The following is a 24,591-nucleotide window of genomic DNA, read 5'->3' as shown; positions in this document are numbered from 1 at the left end:
TCAGGCTGCCAGATCTTTTCTCAAGTGTGGACTCAGCAGCAGAGATTGAGAAAGTGCCACAAAACTGATGGGAAAAGCACCCAGAGAGGGGCAGGAGAGGCATTTGCATCTGGGGCTGCAGCACTACAGCTGTTTGCCCTCACGCCAAAGGCATTGCCCCTTTGGAAATACCCACTCTCACATGTGGGCATTTCTACCTTTCTCCCTCCCATTTTTAAGTAAAAGCTGATAAACGCTTCCACTACACAAAGGGAGCGCATTGAAACTCCTGAGCTTTTGCAGGAGCACTGAGTTTCCGTGCTGGGTCTCTGGGGCCACCTGCCGATGTGGCTGCGGAGGGTCTGCGGGACGTGGGGGGCTGCAGGACAGCTGCCGACAGCAAGTTTGTGTGGGCATGAACTCGTGTGAGGACTCTGCAGAAGTTAAAGGCAAGGATAAAAAAACAAAACAAAACAAAAAAAAACCAACCAAAAAAGCCAACACATTTTTTACAGATCCCAGACCTGGCAGGCTCCTCAGTAGACAAGAAGCGGCTGACTGTGCTGAAAACTGTGTTACCTATTCCCTTTCCAGACTTATATATAGACACTTCCACTGCTTTCATAACAAGGCATAGTTCAACCCTTTATCTAAATGTACAGTCTAAAGCTATCAAATTATTATGGATCTAATAATTGCAATTAAATCTTACCCTTAGAGGAAAGCTGAGAATGATACTCAAAGCATTAAATCATAGCTTTTGAAAGTGTATGTGCAAATCTCTCACAACTGCCCTTGGACTGTTTCATCACTTTTATATTCATTTATATAGCATTATCTTGCATTAGCTTGCTGTTTTCTTCTTAAAAAGTAATATACTTTTTTCTTTGACATCTTTTTCCCACCAAATGGGCCTCAACACTATCTCTTAGCCTTCACAGCAGATTTGCTTCTCTATGGCCCCCCCAGTGGAGAAACGGAAAAGCTGTGTATGCAAACAACATGAAGCACTATACATTTGGTTCCAAAATCAGGAGTACATCTCACACCACTGATTGTCAAGCATGTTTTTCTATTCTCTTTCATTTCATATCTTTTCAATCATAGATTAACATGCTGATTTATTTATCTTACAATGTTTAACTTAGAACACAACAGAGCTGGCAGCAGAACAGTCCCATAATCCCACGCCATCCACCACAAGTTTTTCACAGTCTCCACAAACTTGGATGTCAAACTGCATTCAACAGTACAGTACACATTCCACAACATCAGATCACTCTCATAGATTAACTAAGGATTTCACTGAATTTCAGCTTCAAGGCAGATCCACCCATGGTTCTGGACAAGTCTGAGTCCAAAAAAATAGCAGTTCTGTAAGAATTAGCAAGAATTGTGATCATGCATAGTAAGGCATTGCAGAAAGAAAACTGGCGTATGTCTGAAAGGTTCAGGGAGGAGGCAAAACAGTATTTACACTAACGATATGTTTTGGCTAAGACCAAATATTTGGTGAAAAAAACCTGGCACACAAAAGTACAATGTATTCCTAGATTCATTTCCCTTTGCACAAAGCAAATGAATTTTAAATACACATATATTATTTGCCAAGTGATACCAGTGTGGTCCTGAGGATGGTCTTTGGAATCCAAGGTGGCCAGACATCTTGGTCTTTTGAATATTTTATGCTCTCTGAGGTATCATCCTAAAATTATGCCAGCAGACAAAGTGTTCATGCACACACCCATATGTACACACAGGCTTTTTGTCTTTTTTGAATTATTGTTTTTGTTAAGCATTTGCACATATGGTCCCCATGGGTAAACGGGCAAAGGTTAAATCTTTAACATAGCAGTATTTACAGAGGAAGCAGAGTTGTCACAGACATCCCTTCCGCTATTGCTCATTACAGTAATTTAAATTCTAGGCAATCCTGCTAACATCAGATGATTACTTTCTTAATACATAAACAAGAATTTATATAGAAGACATTAAGAAAAATATCTAAGAAATAGTACTGCTTCGTGACTTTCAGAAGAAAATTTCTCTGGAACCTAGCACTTTAACTAATTTAATGCCATGTGCTTTAAACAGTTATCAACTAGAGGCTAAGTCCATGTTCAGTTACATAAATCCACTTTACCGAAGTTAATGGAGTTACACTGGATTTGCATGCGTGAGCATACCCTCTTGACTTTGAGTCATTCGCTCACAGGCTGGATGTAGAGATTGCCAGAGGACTGTGGGTTTCCTTCACCACCCATATTATATCTCGTTGGAGAATATATATAATTATATATGTATGTATTTATATATGTAAATACATTTAATATTCCTTTTGAACTCTAATTCTGAAAATTAGATTTTGAAGTTTTTCTTTTTGAATAACACACAACCAGAAAAACTATAATCCGAGTGAAAAAAGTCAAAAGAGAACATGAGGGCTCACTTGAGGACATCAGCAGTTACCCTGGGTACCGAACTAAGCCCTAAATATTATGTTACATTTATGAATGCATTTGGAAATACACTTTTTAAAATCTGTATATAAATACTGAATATGTACACAGCTCAACATTTCAAATTACTTTTATCTGATATAACACTAGGTTACATACTGCCCTTACCTACTACAGTACTGACATGACCTGACTGAGCAGAGACAAATAACTACATATGAATTTTCCAAAGGAATTTTTAATGATGATTTCTCTCCCTGCTCCTTTTAGTTAGACAGACATATTCTGAAACAGTTGAATTATACTCTGCTCTTTTTCTGTACTTATGTATGAATAACTAAATGAAAATTCTCCATTCTACTCAAAAAGTTATGAAAATATAAACACAGGGTTATATAGTTAGCCTTTAAATTTTATAGCTATTTTCATGGGTTTTGTACAACATTAGTGAATATATTTTAAAACTTGTGATTCTCAGATTCTTCAGTTTCATCTTCTGTGCCTTCAGCGTCAAACATCTTTAAAAAAATTGGTTTTCTTTGAAGGCAAATAAACGCTCTGTTTTCACTTTTACTGAACCTTGTTGATAATAATTTGTTTCGCAAATCTTGTGCAACTTACCCAGGAGGTGTATTTCTGCAGTACAGATTGTCTCAAGGCTGTGAATAAGTTGTAATCTTCTGAACTATGGTGTACCTGGTGTGCAGCCCAAAGTATATTAACCTCTGTAAAACACAAAATTTCTAATGAGGTTTGTACTAGAGAAGCAACACCTGTTTCCCAAGGCCTTTTTTCTTAAGTTAAAAGGAACTAATCCCCCAATTTACACTTTTCTATTTTACATTAACATAAAATAATAAAACCTAATGCTCAAAGCTGAGTTTCGGTAGGCTGGGTTACATGTCTGTCAGTGCACACAAGTTAGTGTAAATTTCATGCTGAAGTAAGGCGAGGCTGTAGCAGGAACTAAAATCATTGCTGCAAGAGTAGAAGCACGTGTGAGATGAGAATTAAACAGTCAGAAAGCCTCATCTGAGTCCTGGTAACATGAGTCAGTAGGAACTCTGTAAAGGATTCAGAGGGACAAAGACTGAGGATGCTCTCATGCTTGCACTTGGTATATTTAAAGACTAGAAGGGGATACAAAATTTCCAAAAATCTTATGCACCAAATTTAAACAAATGATCTAACTGGTGTCAGCTTTTATGCTTAAATTCTTCTGGAATGCGTGAATCTTCAACCCACTCGTGCCACAGACCACAAAACACAGCCATTGCCTGCCCACTAGCGACAAACAGAAAAACAAACCGATGCTTGCTGGGAACCCTTGACCCAGCCAAAGGAGAGCAGTGGTTCTATTGTTACAGTCAAAAAACAAATTGCTGGAATAAGGGCAAAACCAGCGTCAGCCATGTCCTCCGAAGCCATGACACCTCTAACACACTGAAATGAAGAATACTTCAAAATTCTGATTATATTTCAAGGCATCTTCTCACTCAAGTGCAGATCTGGGTAGTCTGTCTGCACTGTATCTGGAAAGTCTGAAGTGGGATGTTAAAATAGAAATATTCATGGCTATCATATATATAGCTATAAGGATTATCTTCGTTACAGGAAAAAAGGAAAAAGCATTGCAGCCCAAATAATGCCTATTTATCATAATCTTTAATTTGAGGTCTCATGTATTCCAAGTAATGAAGTATACATAAAGCCTCAGCTGATTACAGAAATTAAAAGTTGACTGGCTCTCTGCCAGCTGCACACTCCTGTTGCCACCGATTTGTTTCACCAGAGCCATCAGAGAAGCGCCTTTGGCGGATGCTAGAATCATATTCAGAGAACCATTTTACAATGTCTGTCTGAAGTCCTGTAATTATCTGCAGCCAAGTTTACATTAAATAGTTTAGGTCTGGTGATTAACATGCACTTGCAATGTACAGTAATGCAAAAAAAAATCCTCTTCATGAATCTGAAGGTATCTTCACCATTTAGGGGACAAGATCGTCTTTTAACAGGAGGTAAAAGTCCTGTAGGCCAGCAACTGGAACTTTTAACTCTAATTAATTTTGACAATTTGGTAATTAACATCACAAAATCATTTTTGAGTGACCTCTAAGGCCTTAAAAATACTTGAAATTGCTGAAATAAATCTGTAATTTCAACTATCAAAAAACACTTAACACTGAGTCTTTGAATCCTTTCCTCTTTAAATGCATTTATTCCTGAAGGGACAAGTGTTCACTGTATCAAGAATTAGTGATGCCTCTCAAAAAAAACCAAAACAACAACCGCATCTCAATGTATCTCTGCCTAATAAACACACTAGGAAATGAATTATTCAGGTGAGCTTCAGTATTCAATAATAATTTGTATTTGAAATGTTTCTCAAGACCTCGACAGAAGCTAAATGAGTGAACAAAGCATCTGAAAAGGTGGAGGTTAAAGACCTGTCTCCTTAGTTGTTTTAAAAGCATTTACTTCCTATCACAAACTGTGTGTAACACAAGCCTCCACTCAATGAAGTACAGCTGTGCAAACAGGGTACAGTAACTGGATCTTTCTTCTTTCCCTCAGTCATTTTTCAGCATTATGAAAAGTTCAAGGAAGGGAATCTATGATGATTTTTACAGTGTACTTTCATTGTAGCTAAGGTCAAATGGTTTTCAAAATGAATTACTAAAAAGGCATTTTATTAGGATTCATTTTTCAGCTAAACTGCCTCTTACACTAACAAGTGTATGGAATAAGGTAACCAAATATTGGTAAAATGTTAGCCTTTCAGATGTGCAAGTCAGCTTAAATGATCTATCATTCAAAAATGCACCAGAGGAATATTTGGGAGATAAACAAACAATTTTTCCACAAGTAATTTAACTGCTACAGCTATTTCTAACTTCTGTTACAGCTAAGTAAATTAAACCCTGCTCCTTAATCCTATTCTTGACGATACCAGTGGCACAGGCTATGTTAAATTCCTTTGAAAAAACAGGCAGACTCAATCGGAAAAAAATTTTGTATTAAAAATTTATCTGAAGAAACTGATAACCAATAACTTTTTATTTGAAGCAGAAGAATAATATGAATGTGTGAAATAGATCACCCCAAAACTCAGTCTGTAAGCATTAGTACATTAAAAATATTACAACCATAATGCCAAAAAGACATGTATCAAATCTAAGAAACAGACCAAGCATTCTTCAAGGAATAAAGCTGTCTGCTCACCAACTGCCCGCAACAGAAATTAAATTGTATGTGTCTACAGAAGACTTGTGGTTTCACTTTTTCATTCCTAATGATGATAACTTGAAAGAAAATGAGAAAATTATTTGAATGAGGATAAAATTATAAAATACTCTTTCTCATATGTATTATTACATAATGACCAATAAAGAGAGAAAGGCTGAGCCAATTCTAACATAGATTAAAAAAAAAAAAAAAACACCTATGCAGAAAACAGGAAGTATTACTGCATTTTATAGAATTATCAAATTCTACTGCGAAGCCACAGGAAAAAAGTAGGCAATGGAATTGGAGAAGCCACCGAGACAATGCCCTAATGGAATTTTTGACATTTCATAACTCAAATGTGATTGTTAAATACAATTTAAAAAATTGGTAACTTCAATATGCTTATGCACAAACCCCCCTATTTTTAATTCAGGAGAGTGAACCTCATAGAATCATAGGATAATTCAGGTGGGAGAGAACCACTGAAGGTCTCTAGTTCAACCTCCTGCTCACAGCAGGACCAGCTTTAAGTTCCTCAGACTCAGCTGGGTCTCAGAAAACCTCCGCATCTTCTGCTATTAGGGAGAACTACCTCTAAATGAAGATAAAGGTAGCATTTCCTTTTCATGTAGTCGTGAGGAAAGTTATACAAGTTATAACACAGCACAGCAAGGACCTCCTCTCCTGCCTTGGCTTTCCCCAACTTCCTGTTAATGGATGGAGACCTGATGAGCTATTCTCATCTGGGGAACAACAGAGCAACTACATCTTGCTACTGGAGTCAATTACTGTTGAATTTATTATTATTATCATTACCATCACCTACTGAATCAATTAATATTTTCATCCATCACCCAACTTAAAGAATCAGCATGTAATCCCAACAGAGAATAAATGAGGCTATGTAGCTAGATGAGGAAGGAAAGAAAATTGGTGCTACACAGCAATTGCTAAATAAGGGACAGGTTATAATTTGGCCCTCAGTTTTCTATTAAATTTTCTGTTGTTCCTTTCTTTCTCTGCCTCTGTCTCATGGTTCTTTTACTCAGAGTTTGGATTGAAATGCAGGAGATGCGAAGTTTTTCTTCGGACTCAGGTGTTTATTATTTCTTATCTATAGTACAGCTGCACAGTATGTGCCTCTAAGTTAACAAGGTGAAAATGGCCCTCGAGTGCTATCTTCCAAGGTCTTTTAAAGCCCAAACTACCCAGTTATGGAATTCCAACTAATTTATTTTTACTTATAATCCAATAACTAATCATTCATCTTCCGCACTGAGGGTTTTTTGAACCAATACCAGATCACCCAGGCTTGTGAAGAAGAAGAAAGAAGAAGAACTAACCTACACCCAAAATCCTCCATCTTGTTACATGTATATTACTATATCCCAGAAACCTAAATTTTCTATATCTCTACATATTCCACCCAGTAATATAACAAACTTCTTTTTAATTACACAGCAACAATCTCAGTGCCATCACATAATTTGGGAAGCCTTTCCCAAGGCCTCAGCTCAAATGCAGTGCGCTTTTGAGGATCACTGCCTGTCACTGAAATACTGCAATTCTCTGAACCCAGGCTTCCAACAGTTTTCATTCTAGCTCTTTAAGCCTCTGTGAAGTCATCTCAGAATCAGACCTGCACGTGCTAAAATCAGTGGGTTCCAAGCAGCTGAGAGACTCCTATCCTACAACTAATTCCAAAAGAAAACAAGGATTTGTCATTTTAGCATTAGTTCAATGTATGAATTCTGTTATTAGAAGAAAGAAAATGAGAAGCTGAGGGAACTGGCCTGGAGAAGCACAGGCTTTGGAGGAACTTAATAGCCTTGTAACAACAATGAAGCACTGGCTAACAAGAAGCTGGAGCCAGGCTTTTTTCAGCAGTCCCACTTTATCTTCTCTTCTGGATTTTCTAAAATGAAAAAAGATTATTGATATTATCCTTCTTTTGTACTTCTTCCTGCCTTCCTCCTCCTAATTAATTCACAAAATGTAATGTTTCACACACTTTCAAAATCATATCAGTAAGGCAACCAATGATTTTACTTAGGCTTATTTTTTTAATTCAAAATTAATTTTTCATTACTAATCAAGTCCCTTTCTATGAATCCCTAGGACAGATCCAATGCCTGGGCCATATTTCACTATTTCTGAAGTATTTATTTTGTAGTAGTAGACAATGGTCATTGTGCACATAAGATTCCTCTTGAAGAATACATAATACAGATAGGTCGAAATGAGATTTTTTTGTTGTTGCTCATTTCTGTAGTTTTAAGTGATTTCCACAGCCCAACACATTTTGATTAACAGGAGAAAACATGTATGCCAAAAAAACACCTGTTAAAAACACTCATTTTAAAGAGTGATTTCAATGACAACAGCCATTTAATGAAATCCCCAGGATCAGTGAAATGGTAAAGATTTGATGAACCTTGAGTAAATAAAAAAGATTAGAGATGACCCTTTAATTAAAATATGCACACAAGCTTTATAAGACACAGATCTTTAATACAGAAAAAAAAAAAATACAGATGATGAGTCATGTAGAGCTTCCACTCTCTTTCAGTCAACACCGACTGTAGCTAGGAGAACAGGAGAAATTTTCCCTTCAGTACCTATCTAAATTTAAACAGAGGCTTCAGTTTTGCTATGCTAGCCATCTTTTACAAGATGGCATGGTCCCAACTGACCCTAATGTGGAATCTGGTTCCTAAAGCAGGTGTAACCCACAGGGCTTCAGAGGCAGGTACTCTGTGCTGCGTTCACCTACAAGCAATCGAAAAGGAATCATCTCCTGGGTCTACATCTCTCCAGTCAGAATTAGTAGAACCCCAGGATGACAGAGGAAAGAAAAATGGCCTGGAAGGTAGAAACGTCAGTCACTCCTTTTCTATGCATTCCAACCCTATCTACAAAGATAATAGAGAGGAAAATACATAGCATTTAAATAATTTATCTGCTAAACTATTACTTCTTCTGATTCACAAAAAATCCCCAGCTGTTTGATTAATTACTACTTTTCTGCCTTCTTCTAATTGATCTGTTCATAGAATCATAGAACCACAGAATATGCTGAGTTGGGAGGGACCCACAAGGATTACCAAGTCCAACTCCTGGCCTGGCACAGGACAGCCCCAAGAATCACTCTATGTGTCTGACAGTATTGCTGAAATGCTTCTTGAACTCTCTCAGGATTGGTGCTGTGACCACTTTCCTGGGGAGCCTGTGCCAGTGCCTGGCCACCCTCTGGTGAATATCCTTTTCCTTACCTGATGCAGTTGCATGACTGGTCACCAAAAAGAAGAGATCGGTGTCTGCTTCTCCACTTCCTCTCATGAGGAAGTTGTAACTGCAATGAGGTTTCCCCTTAGTCTCCTCTCCTCCAGGCTGAACAGACCAAGTGACCCAGCCACTGCTCATATGGCTTCCCCTCAAGGCTCTTAACCATCTTTGTTGCCCTCCTTTGGACACTCTCTAAGAGTTTAATGTCTTTTTTTATTGTGGCACCCAAAAATGCCCCCAGCACTCAAGGTGAGGCTGCCCCAGTGCAGAACAGAGGGGACAATCCCCTCCCTTGCCCAGCTGGTGATGCTGTGCCTGATGCCCCCCAAGACACGCTTGGCCCTCCTGGCTGCCAGGGCACTGCTGACTCCTGTGCAACTTGCCACTGACCAGGACCCCCAGGTCTCTTTCTGCAGCACTGCTCTCCAGCATCTCATTCCCCAGTCTGTCCATACATCCAGGGTTGTTCTGGTCCAGGTATAGAATCCAGCACCTATCTTTGTTAAACTTCCTGCAGCTGGTGATTGCCCAGATCTTTAATTTGATGAGGTCTCTCTGCAGGGCCTCTGCCTTCAAGGGAGTCAGCAGCTCCTCCCAATTTAGTGTACTATTGATGCTTTTTAAGAATTTGAATAAATTCCTTCTCATGCAGAGCTTTTTCACAGAATGTCATTCCCTGCTGGATTCTACACTTGCATTGGATAAGCAACCCCTGAGATACAGTACCACTTAAATTTTGTTGCCGGAAAGGACAATTACCAGACTTTTAAAATAAAAGTTGGCTAAAAAACTGTATTTTGGGACCTATTTGGGATCAACCTTGCATAAAACCAGAAATCTAACAGATTAGCTATCATCTCCACAACAGAAGTAGATATGAACTGTGTGCAACTCTCCTGTTCAGTCTGTTATGGTGTAGCCCCTATTTTGTGACTCTTCTGAGCCAATTTTGCTTTATGTTTTTTGCTTTAGTGTTGTTCAGGCAGAGTTGCAGGATAGGTGATTTGCCAAAAGGCTCTGCTTCCTGCTTATTAGAAATATAATTCTTATAGGAAAAATTCTTTCCTCGGTTACGTTAGTGTTAGCATAGAGCTGTGTGGGATTAATGAGAACAGGACTAGATCCAAGGAATTTATCTGGAAAGCTCTGTTATATACCACACACTAAGAAGCATGTATACAGGGAAATGTACACTTTTGTTTGGTTTTTTGTTTTTTTTTTTAAGAAGACACATTTTTCTTAAATTGTGGCCTTGGCTACAGTGACTTTCAGCAGTTTGTATTCTCAAGATAATCACATTTGTAAATCAAAAGACTGGCTGTAAGGAGATCTGAGTTCAAGTAGTGAACTAGACTTGATTTACTATAGACCTTCAAACAATTTTCTTAACCTTCTTCTGCACATTTTTCTTGAGAAGCACCTATCTGTGCATATACCTGACCCAGACCAGTTCTCAGCCTTTAGGAAGTAGGATTTTAACCACTGTTTAAAATATTAGCCATTGCTCATTGGGTTGGTGTGTCAGGAGAAGGGGAACAGCTCAGACGCATCTTTTCAGCCTCAGTATTATCTAGTCCTCCTTGGTCATTTTGCAATGAAATACATATTGTGCTACCCACATGCCAGGATAGGCAATCACACAGCATGTCTCAAAGCCAGTATCAAACAGAAAATGATGCTACCCAGAGACACCCTGTGACCTATATAATCACAATCCAGCAGCTAAATTAGGAAATTTCACTTGGTGTTCTGTAACTGATCCTTCCGTGATGTGAGATGTGCTCTTTCTGAGCTTTGCTCAGGATTATCTCTGTTTTTCAGCCTTCTTCTTATGTTACTGTATGTGGTCAGCAAACTATTTAGTGAGTGGGCTAACTTGTAATCAAGTAATACATGGTATACACTCCCATGGTTTGAAAGCCAAAAACTGGAGCAACCTTCTACAAAACCTGCCTCCAGAATGTGTGCACAAGCCAAAACCTCCTGCTTGATCTGCTGCCATACCAGTTGAAAACACAAATCTGCTCCCACACAAAAAAATCCACAATAAGATCTGCAAAACTTAAGATGCAGAATGGTCTGGGGAAACGTGGGAAGAATCAAGATAAGCCAAAGTATTACACATGCTACCCAGAATAAACAACAGGCCAGATCAAATCCCCTTCTAGCAAGAATCCAGGGGACTGTGAACTACACTCAGATACACTTCTGAATCTGTAAAGTATTTAGGATATCATGTGGTTAAGAAAGCAGAAGCTGGCCAGGTCAAAAATAATGGTCCTCTCAACCCATACGTGCTGTATGTTATTTCCTGGCAAACTCATAAGCATGGGACATCAATGCAAAGGCTAGAAAAAGCCACAGCATATCCAAAGATTCTCTAGTAGGAGCAGTTCTCTTGGAGACTAAGCTGCATGAGTCAAACTTCATGCAGCATTGTTATATCCATGTAAACCAGAGTAAGAATCTCAGTTATTACATTAGGACAGTGTTAACCCGTGGCCTGTGAGCTTTTCATACAATTTCCAGGAACTGAACAGTCTGTTTCCACATACACCCTGGAAAGCCACAAAGGAATAAAGGTTATCAGGTAAGAGTCAGAAATAAATTACAGTGACTCAATCTCTGACTTCATTCATAGTTCTAACAGAAAATGAATGTGCATTCCTTTGTGCAAAAAGATACTGAGAAGATAAATGATCCAAAGCAATTTTAGCATGTGATTGTTGGATTTGGACACTTCCACAAAGACAAATAGAAAAAATTCAAAAAATGACGAAAAATACAGAAGGGAGGAAGTTTTAGTACTGTGTATATATGTTAACTGTGAAAATAGTGGAACATTTGTCAAGTCTTTCAGTCCACAGTAGGTCTCTCACAAAAAATTTTGCTACAACAACTTGCCTGACCAGCCTGTTTCTCACGCCTTCTTGAAGCCAATTGTTTAAGTGCTCTAGTTGTCTGGAGCAGCACTGCAGCTGGTCAAAGCGCTGTTTCCCTCAGCTCTGGGTGATCTCTGTAACAAAGACAGGAGTCTCTAGACCATCAGGAACCAAGATGGAAGCAGCTGTTGCACTTTGACTTTTCTCTTTCACATGTGTATAAGGCTTGATTCAGGTATCCTGTTTTCCAGTTGTTAAGGATTTCATTACAGATTCTTTATGTGTAGAAGTGTTAAAACAGCTCTGATTTGTTAAAAAAATTAAAAAAAAAAAAAAAATTGGTGCCATGGCAGTTTCAAGGATAACCAAACCATAGCATAAAATCCTCTTTTTGAACCCAGTCCCAAGCCCTGTCAAGCCTTTTCCACAAATACTGGCCTCAGGTTTTTTTCAAATACCCTTTCTTTAGTGAGGGCTCCTCCTGGTTATAGCAAGGTTTATCCACCTTACACCTCACAGCCTCCTGACTGACACACTGTATGTTAACTTCTGAAATTCATTGACGTAGAAACTTTTTGCAGCACTTCGCTCTTTCTGCACCTTTTTTTACTACAAAGAAGAGAATATGGCTCATTAATTTCACAATTCTAAATCATCGTGTTGGTGAAGGTACATTTATATATTAAAATAAAATCTAAAACAAATTTCTGTGTAAAGAAGATCCCCAGCAGCTGGTTCAAAATGACTTCTATAGGTGCCACTTCATACAAGCTGCAGACTGGACTCAAGCTTCTCCCCGTATGGCCAATAACAGCACTGGCAGTCTTTAGTTCTGAGCACTTGGCAACCTGTATATTGTAACTTAGTGTTACTGAATACTGAGGTCAAACTGTGGTATAAATGTGTGAAATGCATTAACTGTGACAAAATTAGCACTGTATTCATTAGCCTGATGATAAAAAGATAACTGAGACTAAATTAAATAAAATCTTTAAAGGAAAAAAAAGTTACTTCAAAAAACCTAAAGATGAATTTTTACTTCAATTCTTTCATTTTTTTTCCTTCCCCAAAAGAATCTCAGCCACTGAAATGTCAGCTTATGCAATTTGAGAACATATTCATCTTGGAGGATCTTAGAAGGAAATTGCTGAAATGAAATGGGAAAAAAAAAGAGAAGATAATTCTCCTTTTGTTTTTTCTGTGTGAGGGAGTGGGGGTGAGAGTTCTCCTGTATTCTGGGCTGTCTTTACAAAAGATTGATGTTTGGTGTCACTGTTAGGAAGTGCAAACTGTTCAGCTTCATTGCAATCTATGTCCTCATCCTCCTGCTCTGCAGGATACCACATACTTTGGCAGGCAATATTCAGAAGGGAAGCACTTTAATGGCAAGAATGTATACCAGTGAAACCTTTTCCCACAATGTTCAAAACTCTGAATGTGCATATGTTAAAGCAACATAAAGATGGAGGATATTAGGAAGAAAACAATAACTGATAGTAACTCAGACACATTAATCTTACTTTTTTGCCCCTCAGAACAATACATTCAAAGAATGCTAGGGAAATACAAGAGTAAAAAAAGAAAAAAGAAAAAAAAGAAAGAAAAGGATGAACTGGAATGATTTCAAGTTTTCCAACCTAAAAGCATAAACATACTTTTTCAAAGGAAATATGCACAGCCCCTTCATGTAACTTTTACCTTTTAGGCTGAATTCCTGCATTCATTTATTTGGTTGGTCATTTTTTCAAACTAGATACAGTAAGAATTAACTTTGATAAGTCAATTTATTCTGGTATAAAAGAGGAATTGACTCCCTAGGGTTCTCTTCCAAAGTGTTTTAAACGACTTATTAAGCCAAGTTCCTGAATGATAGATGTGTGGAAATGCAGACTAGATTTGCAAGTGAATCTATTGAAATTTACGGAGATATCAGGAAAGCCCTGTGCTTATTAAACAGTGGTAGTTCCATTGTATTTGGCAGCCATCTGGTTCATTTATAGCATATGTGATGTGTGCTAGAAGAGACCTGCACTTCCACAAAGTACATTTGGACCAGTGTTGTCAGTACTTATATTATACTCCCGTTCCTAAGAGTATATAGTTGACCATAGATCCTCTATGTCCATTAAGTAATTACCTATGGCTGCATCTCACCTGCAACAGATTGGCTCTGGACACCATCAAGCATGCTAAAACTTAAACAGCCTTTTCCATTTATCATCCTAACAAGAACGACATGGAAGCCATTTAGACAGATAAGATAAAGAGAGCAGAACACAGTCAATTGTCAAAGCAGGCACCCTCAATTTAAATGTGAAAAGAAAGGTACAAGCTTGCCTCCATACCCCACCAAACTGGGATCTATCTGGTAGAGCACACCCCTAAGTGTGTCAGCTGTGATTATCTAGAGGATGTCTCTAGCACCAGCATGTTATCTTCAAGGTTTTGTCTCCCACCACTCCCTGTCCTGTCTCTTCAGCAGGGAACAGACAAGAGCCTAAATTAGGACTACACAAATAGGTCTTAACATTGGAGCCATCCACAGGGATACAGGTACCAGCAGCACGCTCGCATTTAGCCAAAAGGGATGAAAGACTTGAAGAAAGCATTTTACTTGGGTGCCCCTTGCTAATAGTGCTAACTCTGGAATTCCAAATACCAGTCAGAGGAGTAACTTTATATTACATTTCCTCTTTCTCCAAAACATTGATAAATGATTACTAGCTGAAGACAGGTGAAGCCACACACAGTAGAGTTTCAGGTACAGACCTCATTTCTACATGTGCCATAAGTTCTGGTAATAAGGTTGGAGAGCGGAAGGTGCTCCTGCACTACCAGCAAGCACTGAAACAGATTGCAGGTCTGGGAGTGCAAAACAATGGCAGCAGCTAACAGATGAAGCCGGAGGTGTGGGGGAGCAGGAATACCAACAGACTCCTATGATGCTAATTCAGACTGATTTGTCAAAGAGCAGCTATTGCACTTGACCTGTAAAGGAACTCCTCCTACAGGCTCACTGGGTTTGGCAACCACATGTCTCCTAAATGATGTTGCATTTTCTGACTTTAAAGGCCAATAGCTAGTGGCTGGATAATTAGTACCAGAGCTAACAGAAATGAAAGGATTTCAGGGACAGAAAATAGCAAGTTTGGAAAAAAAATATTTTTAGCTGATTAATTACAACATTTTTACACATCCCACTGTAAAAGAATTCATTTTTATCCTTTATCTGTTTGCTCTAAGTTACAGAACAAGCTAAGACTGAAAGCTTAATGCAGGATGCAAACGTTGTACTTTGTACTTTCCAATCACACAAAAGTCAGCATTAAAGCTATGAAGTGCAGGATACTAGACTGCAGACTTACCTCAACCACTAAAGCTGTATATAGGAAACAGATCTGCCTAAGAAAAATAGGCTCCTCTACTTTATACAGTGTCATTATTATCTGGCAAGGGTAGTGTATTTCACTTTCAATATAAAAATAGAAGGGTTTTTTTCTGCTTTGAGATCTCTGGTTAAAATCCATCGCTAGACAAAAGAACTGACCCAAAAAGAGTGTGCTGTTGGCTTTTTTAGGCAGATTGAGCCAAACGCAATTCTCGTCTACCAAAAAATCCTATTACTCCACGGCCAATCTCCGCCTACTATTAGCAGGGGAGGAGAGGGAAACAAGAGAATCCTTCTCTTTATCTTAAAAGTGTTGATTTTTTTATGGAAAACATACTTGTAAGTACAAAGTTTTACAGTCTGTTAAGACATATTGAACAGTAAGCATTTATGTATAATTTCATAGGGTATTTTATATGCACTCCAGTACCCATTATCTCTACACCCAGCATGGGAGCTTTCAAAACTTTTAAGTTAAAGGACTACTCCATATTCATCTCACCACTACATTAGAGTCTTTGATAGAAGGCCCCAGCAATGGATAAAATATTTTTTAACTTCCCAGCCAAGAGACACTCAGTGGCAGCAAAACAGTGGCTAGAGGGAAGCAGTGCACAGCTGTGCCAGTCCAGGCTAAGAATAGTCTTTAGCCAAAACTCCAGAGAAATTGCTAGGAGATTACACTAGGGAATCAGGACCTAGCTAATCAAATCAGTATAACTGACAGGTTTCAATATCACAACATCTAAGCTGTGAACAACTGGCTATAGCACAGGAACCTTCTTTATTTCACCTCCAGGCAGAGAGAAGCAAGGGAAAAGAAGAATAAAAAAAGGGCGGGGGGGGGGGGGGGGGGGGGGAGAATGTAGAAACACAAGCAAACCTAATTTAGAGATAGTTGCTGAAATACATCAGAACAGTAAATTCACTTAAAAGAACTTGATGTATATAAAGATTGACATGATTTTTCAGAAACAGATCAAAACTTTATTTGTTTGTTTAAATAATTTTAATCCCATTTAAATAACATTCCCAATTATTTAACCACTGCCTCAGAGAAGAAGCATGTCTGATAAAGCAAGTGGGAATTGAAAGACACGGTCAGAATAGTAAATTTGTTCTTTAGTTTATAGAAAGAAAACTTTACTTCACAGGCCTGTTGTTTACTTCCTCTGCTACTCGCCAAAAAAAGAACTGTAGTTTAAGAGTACTAAATACTCTTCTTATTCCCCCACCAACATTACCAGAAAGAAAGTACAGTCTTGTTAAAAATGTGGATAAAATAATAAATGTTTTGGCCGGATATCAGTACAGATAGTCTGTTTCCAAATCTAAAAGCAAAACAAACATCTGCATTTTGCAACTGGCTAGGGCAATCGTATCACCCCATAGATGTTCATCTAATTCTATTACAATAGGCTTCTAATCATCCACATACTTCCTACAAAAGTAGCTTACAAACCCTTAGATCAGGAGCACTTCTTTCTGTGCATTTATTGAGCATACAAAACCTACCAGCTCTGATCTCTTCTGAGACTTTGCGGATCTCCTGTGCCATGAGACCACATAAGGTCTGAATATTCAAAGTTATAAGGAAAGATTTATAAAGGTGTACAAGAGACAGATACATTTGTTTCTGGAATTAGATAGGGCTGGTGAAGTAGAGCTCAGTGGAAAAGCAGGTGGTTGAGATTATGATCAACCAGGCAAACAAACTCAGGCAAGCTGGACCAGATGGCCTTTTTTCTGTTACTAATATTACTTATGTTCCTATTCAGCTGTAAGAAGTTACAAATAGTTTACCTGTTCAGATTTTTCTGACTCAAATTACATAAGATCAATGCTCTCACTTCACTGTCACATTAAAACTTATCATGACACTGTCTGTAGTTCTATTTAATAATTTACAATGCTGCCAACCCAGAGGAGAAACTGGTAGGTGTAACAGAAGAAGTTTTGCCTTTTACAACACCAATTACGCAGCAAACCACTTAAAAAAGGAAAGGAAAAAAAACAAGCAAACCCCCAAAAACTTAATCTAGGAGATTAAGCGCTACTAAATACAAACAAAATCTAAAGTCAAACCGTATTTCCTGCATTAAAAGATGAAATTTTGAAGGAAAACTAATGGGCGTGACTAAGCTGTAGTCACACAGATTGCATGACACATTAATTTACAACTGCATCAACCATGTCTAAACCTCTCCTTCATCTAACATGGGATACAGTTCAGATGCTATAAATTTAAAATCAGAACAGTATTTCACAGGTGCAAGAAAAAAAGTAACATCTCTAAGATCCCAATTTGCATTCACTTATTTCAAAACTATATAATTCAAAAGCAATTTTCACATGACCTACAGCTTATTCAGATAAATTCAGACTAATACGAGCGTGGCTTTTCTGTGACAACAGATCTAAACTACTGTTAGCAAAGCAAAGTTTTCCAGTTGCGGGGTACACTCTGATGCTGTAAAGATTCTAATAATCTAGAGAGAAAGTTAACAGAGTGACAAGACTTGCAGTATTATGACCAGAGCAATCCACTCAACACCTATTTATACCTGTTTTCCAAAATAGCAGTCTCCACTGTAATTTGATATCACATATAATAATATTGAGCAAACTGTGTCTATCATACACTTTATAAAACTTTAGAAATCATTCTGCATTTATGTGTATTAGTATTTGAAATATCACCTTGGTCAATTAAAGTCTACGGTTTTCAAGCAGTCCAGGTGCAGGAGCATTGAGGCCACATGAAGGACGGCTAAATTCCAGTTCATATCTATCAGGCATCTTAGAAGAAACCACAAAAATGTATAAACTATCTATACCTATTCTTCAAATATCTTTATTAAAGTGTACATAGAAAGTGGTAAATCCTACAGCTACTGATATTCATAGTTATTGATTGCTGCTTCATTTCCTTGTAATTATTTCAGAGGAATGCTGGAGGGAGAAATTTACTGCGGCTCCCAGTATAGGTCATATTTCAGGAATAGCTTAACAACATACTTCACAAATTTTCTTGATCCTGGTTCTGCAGACATGCAAATATTTTTATTTACACATGCTATGGGGTTTTGGCTGGCTTGTTTACCATTTACAGTGACAGCACACAGCACATTTTCTTTAGACATACTAGGCCAGCCTGTCATTGGAATGACAGGTGAAGTGAGCACAGCTAAAGTCAGTGGAAAGAAGGAGACTTTCCCAGTAGCACAGAAAAAAAACCCTTGAGTGGTATTATTAAAATCAGGATGTGACTGTAAGTTTCTCGGACTTGCACCTCTCCCTGGAGTGACACAGCAGGCAGGCAATACATCATTTTTGACACATTTTGAAGTTTTTGGGTATCTGAATTCAAAGAATTTTCTTGTTCTAGTTTATACATGTATCCACTGTTGTGGTAAGGCAGAACTTCAGAGATTGTAAGCCTTCACTGTATACCAGCATTATCTCACTTCAAGGGAAGTCAGAGAAGTAGTTGTATCTTAAGGGTCTCATTAACTTTGGACCTCCTCACATAGAAATGTGATTAGTGGAGTGTTCAAGTGTTCTGTTCAGTCAGAATCACAGAGATTTAAAATTTCTGTCTTTATTTTGCACCACGTGCAGTATTAATAGCCTTTGTATAAGTAGCTGAACAACTGAAACAACTTAGTATTTATGCTATGTATTCCACTACTTTATGCCAGCCTCATTCATTCAGCACAACAAAATAAGCATTAATGCAAGAAATTGAGCTGAAAGAGCTCACTATGCAGCAAAATATACTGAGAGATAAATAGGTTGAGGGTTTCTCTTGAAGACCATAGCCATAACCCCTGTGTGATCATCTGCCTAAATACTGTGTCAGTGTATTGTATATACAGATGTTTAGTTATACAGATTCTACTCTCCCTTTGCATAATTTAATTAAAATGTTTATTGTAGACTACTTACTCCCCCCTGTTTTAATGCAGCAGAGAAGAGCAGAATGCTCATATATCATCAGTCTGAACATCATCAGAACACTTAAAAATTAAATCATAGAAGCAAAGATAAAACCATCATACTCTAGGCCAGCCACCACAGTCTTTTCTATGACTCTTCTATCATATTTTCAAGTGTATTAATATCCTACTTGACTCTTGGATCAATAGATGAGCATGCACAAAACTGGAAGCACAGAAAGCATATTTCTCAAGAATTCTCAAAAACACTAAATAAATAGCATGGTTACAGCTTCCTGTTCACATTTAATTCAACTCTCTTCGCTTTCAGTAGAGAAGTCAAGTTAAAAGATGAAATCAGACCTCACATTTTCAGGAACCTAACCAGGGACAAAGATCTGTTTAAAAAAAAAAAATCTGTGAGTGGTTTTACTGTGAGCATTGGCATTTTTTGAAAAGTTTAAAGATTTTTGAGCAGTCTTTTTCATTAAAATTACTTAGAAACTTTCATTTTAATCCATTTTGATGATCAAGAGTAATTATTCTTTCTGTAACTAGGTTCTTCATTAAAAAATACAAAACCAGGAAGTGATCTGATTTATTATTGTATTTAGTATTTCTGTATTTTGCCTTATATTGCTTCAGTAGTTTGGAGACAGTTTAAGTATTCTTACCATAACTTGTTTTATCAAACTAGAGTAGATAAACAGCTTTTCAGACAGGGCTTAAACCTGAAAGCTGCTGAGGCCTCAGCAGTGAGTACATACTGTATACTGGCTGTCTTCTCTTGAGCTGCAGTCCTAGACTTGAGCAACAAGAGATAATAAAACCTGTGAAACAATGGGACTCTATAGAGTCCATAGAAACTTCACTTGGCCTAAAACCATTGGTGTCCTATGGATACTAGGAGCTTATATAAATTGCCAACCTCATGACCCAAGAAGTGTGCAGTTTATGACCTCATGTACCACTAAATCTACAGGTGTGGGGGCTTCCTTGAACCTTCAAGAGTGAACCACAAATGACAAACATTTGCACTACATTCTCAGATAAATCAATGTTATCACCAGCCATAAATATCCAGAAGATTGTTCCTCATCACTTTCAGAAACATACAACATTAATTTTGTATTTTTTGATAGAAAAAATTTTGCTGATGGCAGAGTACTAGAAAAATGCTTTTCTTTAGAACTTTTTGTAATATATCAAAATGCTGGAGGAAATCTTGATGAGAAAAATTAACCTACTGACTAACCTTTGTTTGTACATGAGAAGATTAATAAGATTATTATTGAGAAGTATATCTGCTCTGTCCTGAAACTTCTGGTTTTTATTTCCTCTAAAACATTTATCCCAGATCTATGTAAGTTAATCCTTTCAGTATGGTATCTAATGTTTTGATGTCTGGGTGTCAAGCACATTTTTTGGACTGGCCAAACTACAGTTCCAGGGCCTGTGGGAGCATCTCACCAGCTCCAGCTTATACATTGCTGCTGATTTTCCTAGATGTGACTTTGCCCTACACCTCAACAACATCCTCATGGGAAGCTCTGGTTTAGAATTCATCCCAAGTGATGCTTACGGCAGTGAAACCACGGTCAAAAAGCACCACCTTGTATTCACGACCATCTTTTACTGACTAATAATGCCCTTGATAAAGAACTAAAATGCTCCTCTGCCCCTTAAGTATTCACTCTATCACTTTGCATGTCAAGATGGATTTGATGCTTCTTCAGCCCAGATGATCAGTACACAATCACTTAAATACAGAAGAGACAGTTGGCTATGTACAACACACAAGGAGATTGCAATTTTGAGCTCTTAACAGGATGGCTTATCTGAAGGTAAAATTATACAAATGAAAAATCAAGAAATCTGAGCAGCATGCACACAGGATTTTGCATTCATAATCATGCCATACTCTGTGCACCTCTGTGCATATGTTTGTATGTATTAACTAATGACATCCCCCTGCAGTACAGTCACACACTGGTTACAGGCACCAGTGACTGGCTGTGAAGATGGATCCTACTCATAGCCGATTTTACTAGGCCAGTTTTCATCACAACTGAACTCTAAAACTTGAAGTGTGCATGTAGGGATTTGCCTGTGGCCACTATTTTGGATTAATGAATAAGCCCCAGAACACACTGCACATATGATGAGATCTCCAGCTGCAACCCAGAGTAAAAATTTATCATAGACAAGATCTGCTGGGTTCTATTAGGAAATGGGTTTAGAAGTAAGGGAGTGAAGATGTCATAGGTCACAGCCAAGGGACAGCTGAGGAAGCCTGTTGTGATTAAGGCAGCCTTACATAACTGCCATGAAAAATTTTCAGCTCAAAATGCAACATCTGTGCAACCAAATCTACCACAGCAATTGTGAAGACTATGACCAAAAACCAAGGAAAATGATACTATACTCTCTCATAAGAAGTACTTCCATAAAGAGAATTTTATAGGACTTGGCTGAGTGAAATGTTGAGGTCATAAGAGAGAAGTTTCAAGGGGCAAGCAAAAGGGATAGGGCAAATTCTTTATAAATCAGCTATGTATTTGCTATGTCTGTCCTCAGTACTGCTGAGGGAGCCACGAAGGAAAGAAGTTAGGGGATGTAACTTAGGAACAAAGAAATTATTAATAGTAGAGAGCATTTTTAAACTGATTAGCCATATATATATATATATATATATATATAAACAAGCTATACTGGTGACAAGCTGACCAACCATGTTTGCCCATGGACAGCAGGATTAAGGAAAAAAAGTGTGTATTATCTTGCTAACATGAATCACTCCAAAAAACAGTATTCTGTAGGATTATCCAGATTTAGTGTAAGTACTAAAGCATATATAAGGTCCCCAAATTTTTAATATTATACTATAAATTGACAGATTAAATGGTCACTCATCACTTTCAAAAAGTATTATTCTTCAATAAAAATGAAATTTCACCATGTTGTGCTTTGCTCTAGTTAGCAATCGTTAATTGAAATCTTCTTTTTTGTTAATTTCATGCAAAAGATAATATAATGCAATGAATATCAAAATTAAAGTAAAAAATCTTTCATTTATTTCCTACAAGACTGTTGAAGGTTAGCTAGATGAGATGAATCAGAGATGTCCATAAAGGTAGCTGTAACACTACCTGCAGATCAAGATTTCCCATATCTCTGGATCTGACTCCTAGGAAAAATTAAAAATATCTCCTTCCTTGACAAGATAGTGGATTAGTAAATTGTATTAGCTCAAGGAAAGGGCTGATGCACACCTGACAAACAAAGCAGTCAGGGTGAGATGGCAGCTGGACTTAGAAGGAAAGAAAATGCCAGGGGGGAGAGTGTGAATGGAGGAGAATAATGGTGTGGCAGAGTGGAGCTTGAAGTGATCAGAAAAGTGAAGTGAGAACAAGAGACAGTCCCTCTGTTCCAGAAACTGAATGCAATCACCTGACTTCACACCAGGTCAATACTGATGGCATAGAATCATAGAAACATTTAGGCTGTAAAAGACCTTTAAGACTGAAAGGCAAATGTGTACTTAAGCCAGGCAGCACCAAAGTTTGCACAGGCAAGGAAAATATCATAGTCTGTTCAGGGGAGTCTTTTAGTTAGGCTAATGACAAAGACCACAGAACACAAAGCATTCTAATGGAAATCTGATTCACTTTGCAGATGTTCCTCACATAGAGCAAGAAGAGTTCCAATATTTATCTTTAAATAATTGAATCTCCTCTAACCTGAATATAACTTTCTGTTAAGTAACTTTCTGGTCTGTTCTTCAATCAGCCTTAACATGGTTAGAGACATCACTTTGCTACACTTACACAGGAGATTCAACAGCTGCTTTTATTGCTGTTTTGAACGTGCCACTTCATGGCACTCTACTGAACCCAGTCTAGATTTTAGAGATCAAACTGATGTCCAGATTATACTGATGTATTTAAAGATGGATGGGAAAAAGAAATGGGACTTTGTTTTCTGCCTTCCCCTTAGATTTCCTTCTCAGAGAACATGACAACAAATTAATCCTTACACAGGTGTAATCTTTCTCCTAGTGACTAACAGCCAACTTTCACAGTTTTCAATAGCCTGGCTGATTGCATCAGTTTCATTTTCACAATTAATTCTGATATTTAAATGTGAAAATAACCCCAAACCTTTATTTTAAACATAATTTTTTTGGTGTAAAAATTCTTTAGATTGGAATGCATATGTGGAAAAACTCTAAGGTTTAAAGGTCTTCAGTATTAAAATCTTTTGTTGCTAGGACTAGAATTTTTTTTTTTTTTTTATGCTAAGAAAAATTGGAAGGAAACATCTTCTAAAATCAACATCAAAATATTCTTATCATTTAAAGTTAAAATTCTGAATACAGTTTTCCACAAGGCACAAGCCTTGCCTAAATTTACAGGCAAAAGAAATAATAAGTATATATTTCTCATTTCAAATTTTGTCTACATCCAAGAAATCTGATTCATTTTTAACCACAGAAACAATTGTTGTGAGTTAATTTTGCAATTTTAAGATTTGCATATTAAAAAAGGCACAGTCTTACTTTGGAGTTTCATGCTAGTCTGACATATCAGAAAATAAAGCATAGGTATCTTTATTTTTTATTAACTTTTTAATAATCCAAAGATTAAAACAACTCATGGCATCAAAGCTCTACTGACTTAATTAAGTTCAGGATTTACTAGAGCTTTGTAGAAGCAAAATTGCTGTAAAATAAAAACTTACATGAACATTTCCAGTGTCTTCATCACCACAGAAATTACCCCCAAAAGACTGAAATGCCCTCAGCATGACATTGCCGTTGTGTATCCTGAACTCAAAATCAAGATCAACCAAAAATGAGGAAACATGGTTGTTGCTACAATAATAATTTTCTAATAATAGCAAGGGATGGTGAACATATGGCTATATTTCCAAATAAAATCCAGTAGCAGGTTTTGGGCTGTGGTTTATGGGTGTTTTTGTAATTTTAAAACAAAGCAAAGCTGTTGCTGCTGCCAAAAAAGATGAGCAATTTTTTTCTATGCAGGGGGCTTTTTCCAAAAACTTATCCAAAGGGATTATTCCTAAGTGAGGCAAAATTTTCCTTTCAAAATTTTAGACATCTTTAAATCATGAAAATTACCTGGCATTACCCTATCAACAGAAACTTGCAAACTTGCACTACAACAGATAATAAAAGACTAAAACTGCTACCAAAATGAAATTTTAAAAACATAATTAAAAATACATAGATCAAATTTTTCAAGCTTTGATTTTTATCCATCATCACAAGGTAGTTCTTTAGACATTTTAACCCATCCTTGGAGAGCAGTCTCTAATTTCCCAGCTGATTTCTACCACCAGGAAAGGGCTGTCAAATACACAGACAGTACCAAATATTTTAGGATTTACATTCCTTTGGGTTTTCTACTTCC

At 37.4% G+C, this 24,591-nt stretch overlaps 1 protein-coding gene across 8 annotated transcripts in view; it reads right to left on the bottom strand.

Moving 5' to 3' along the window:
- AGMO (alkylglycerol monooxygenase) overlaps positions 1 to 24,591 on the bottom strand; it is a 240,112-nt gene that overhangs the window by 158,089 nt on the left and 57,432 nt on the right. For all 8 annotated transcript variants that reach the window (XR_004240586.1, XM_032110694.1, XM_032110671.1 and 5 more), the window contains exon 4: positions 3,060 to 3,163. Coding sequence is in view for 7 of the 8 variants with exons in the window: in XM_032110694.1 (XP_031966585.1) it covers positions 3,060 to 3,163 (104 nt within the window). In the remaining variant the exon portion in view is untranslated. The remainder of the gene's footprint in view (positions 1 to 3,059; positions 3,164 to 24,591) is intronic.

This window comes from Corvus moneduloides, chromosome 1, assembly GCF_009650955.1.
Source record: "Corvus moneduloides isolate bCorMon1 chromosome 1, bCorMon1.pri, whole genome shotgun sequence".
Classification (NCBI taxonomy): domain Eukaryota; kingdom Metazoa; phylum Chordata; class Aves; order Passeriformes; family Corvidae; genus Corvus; species Corvus moneduloides.
This window is presented reverse-complemented; position numbering and strand designations above follow the sequence as displayed.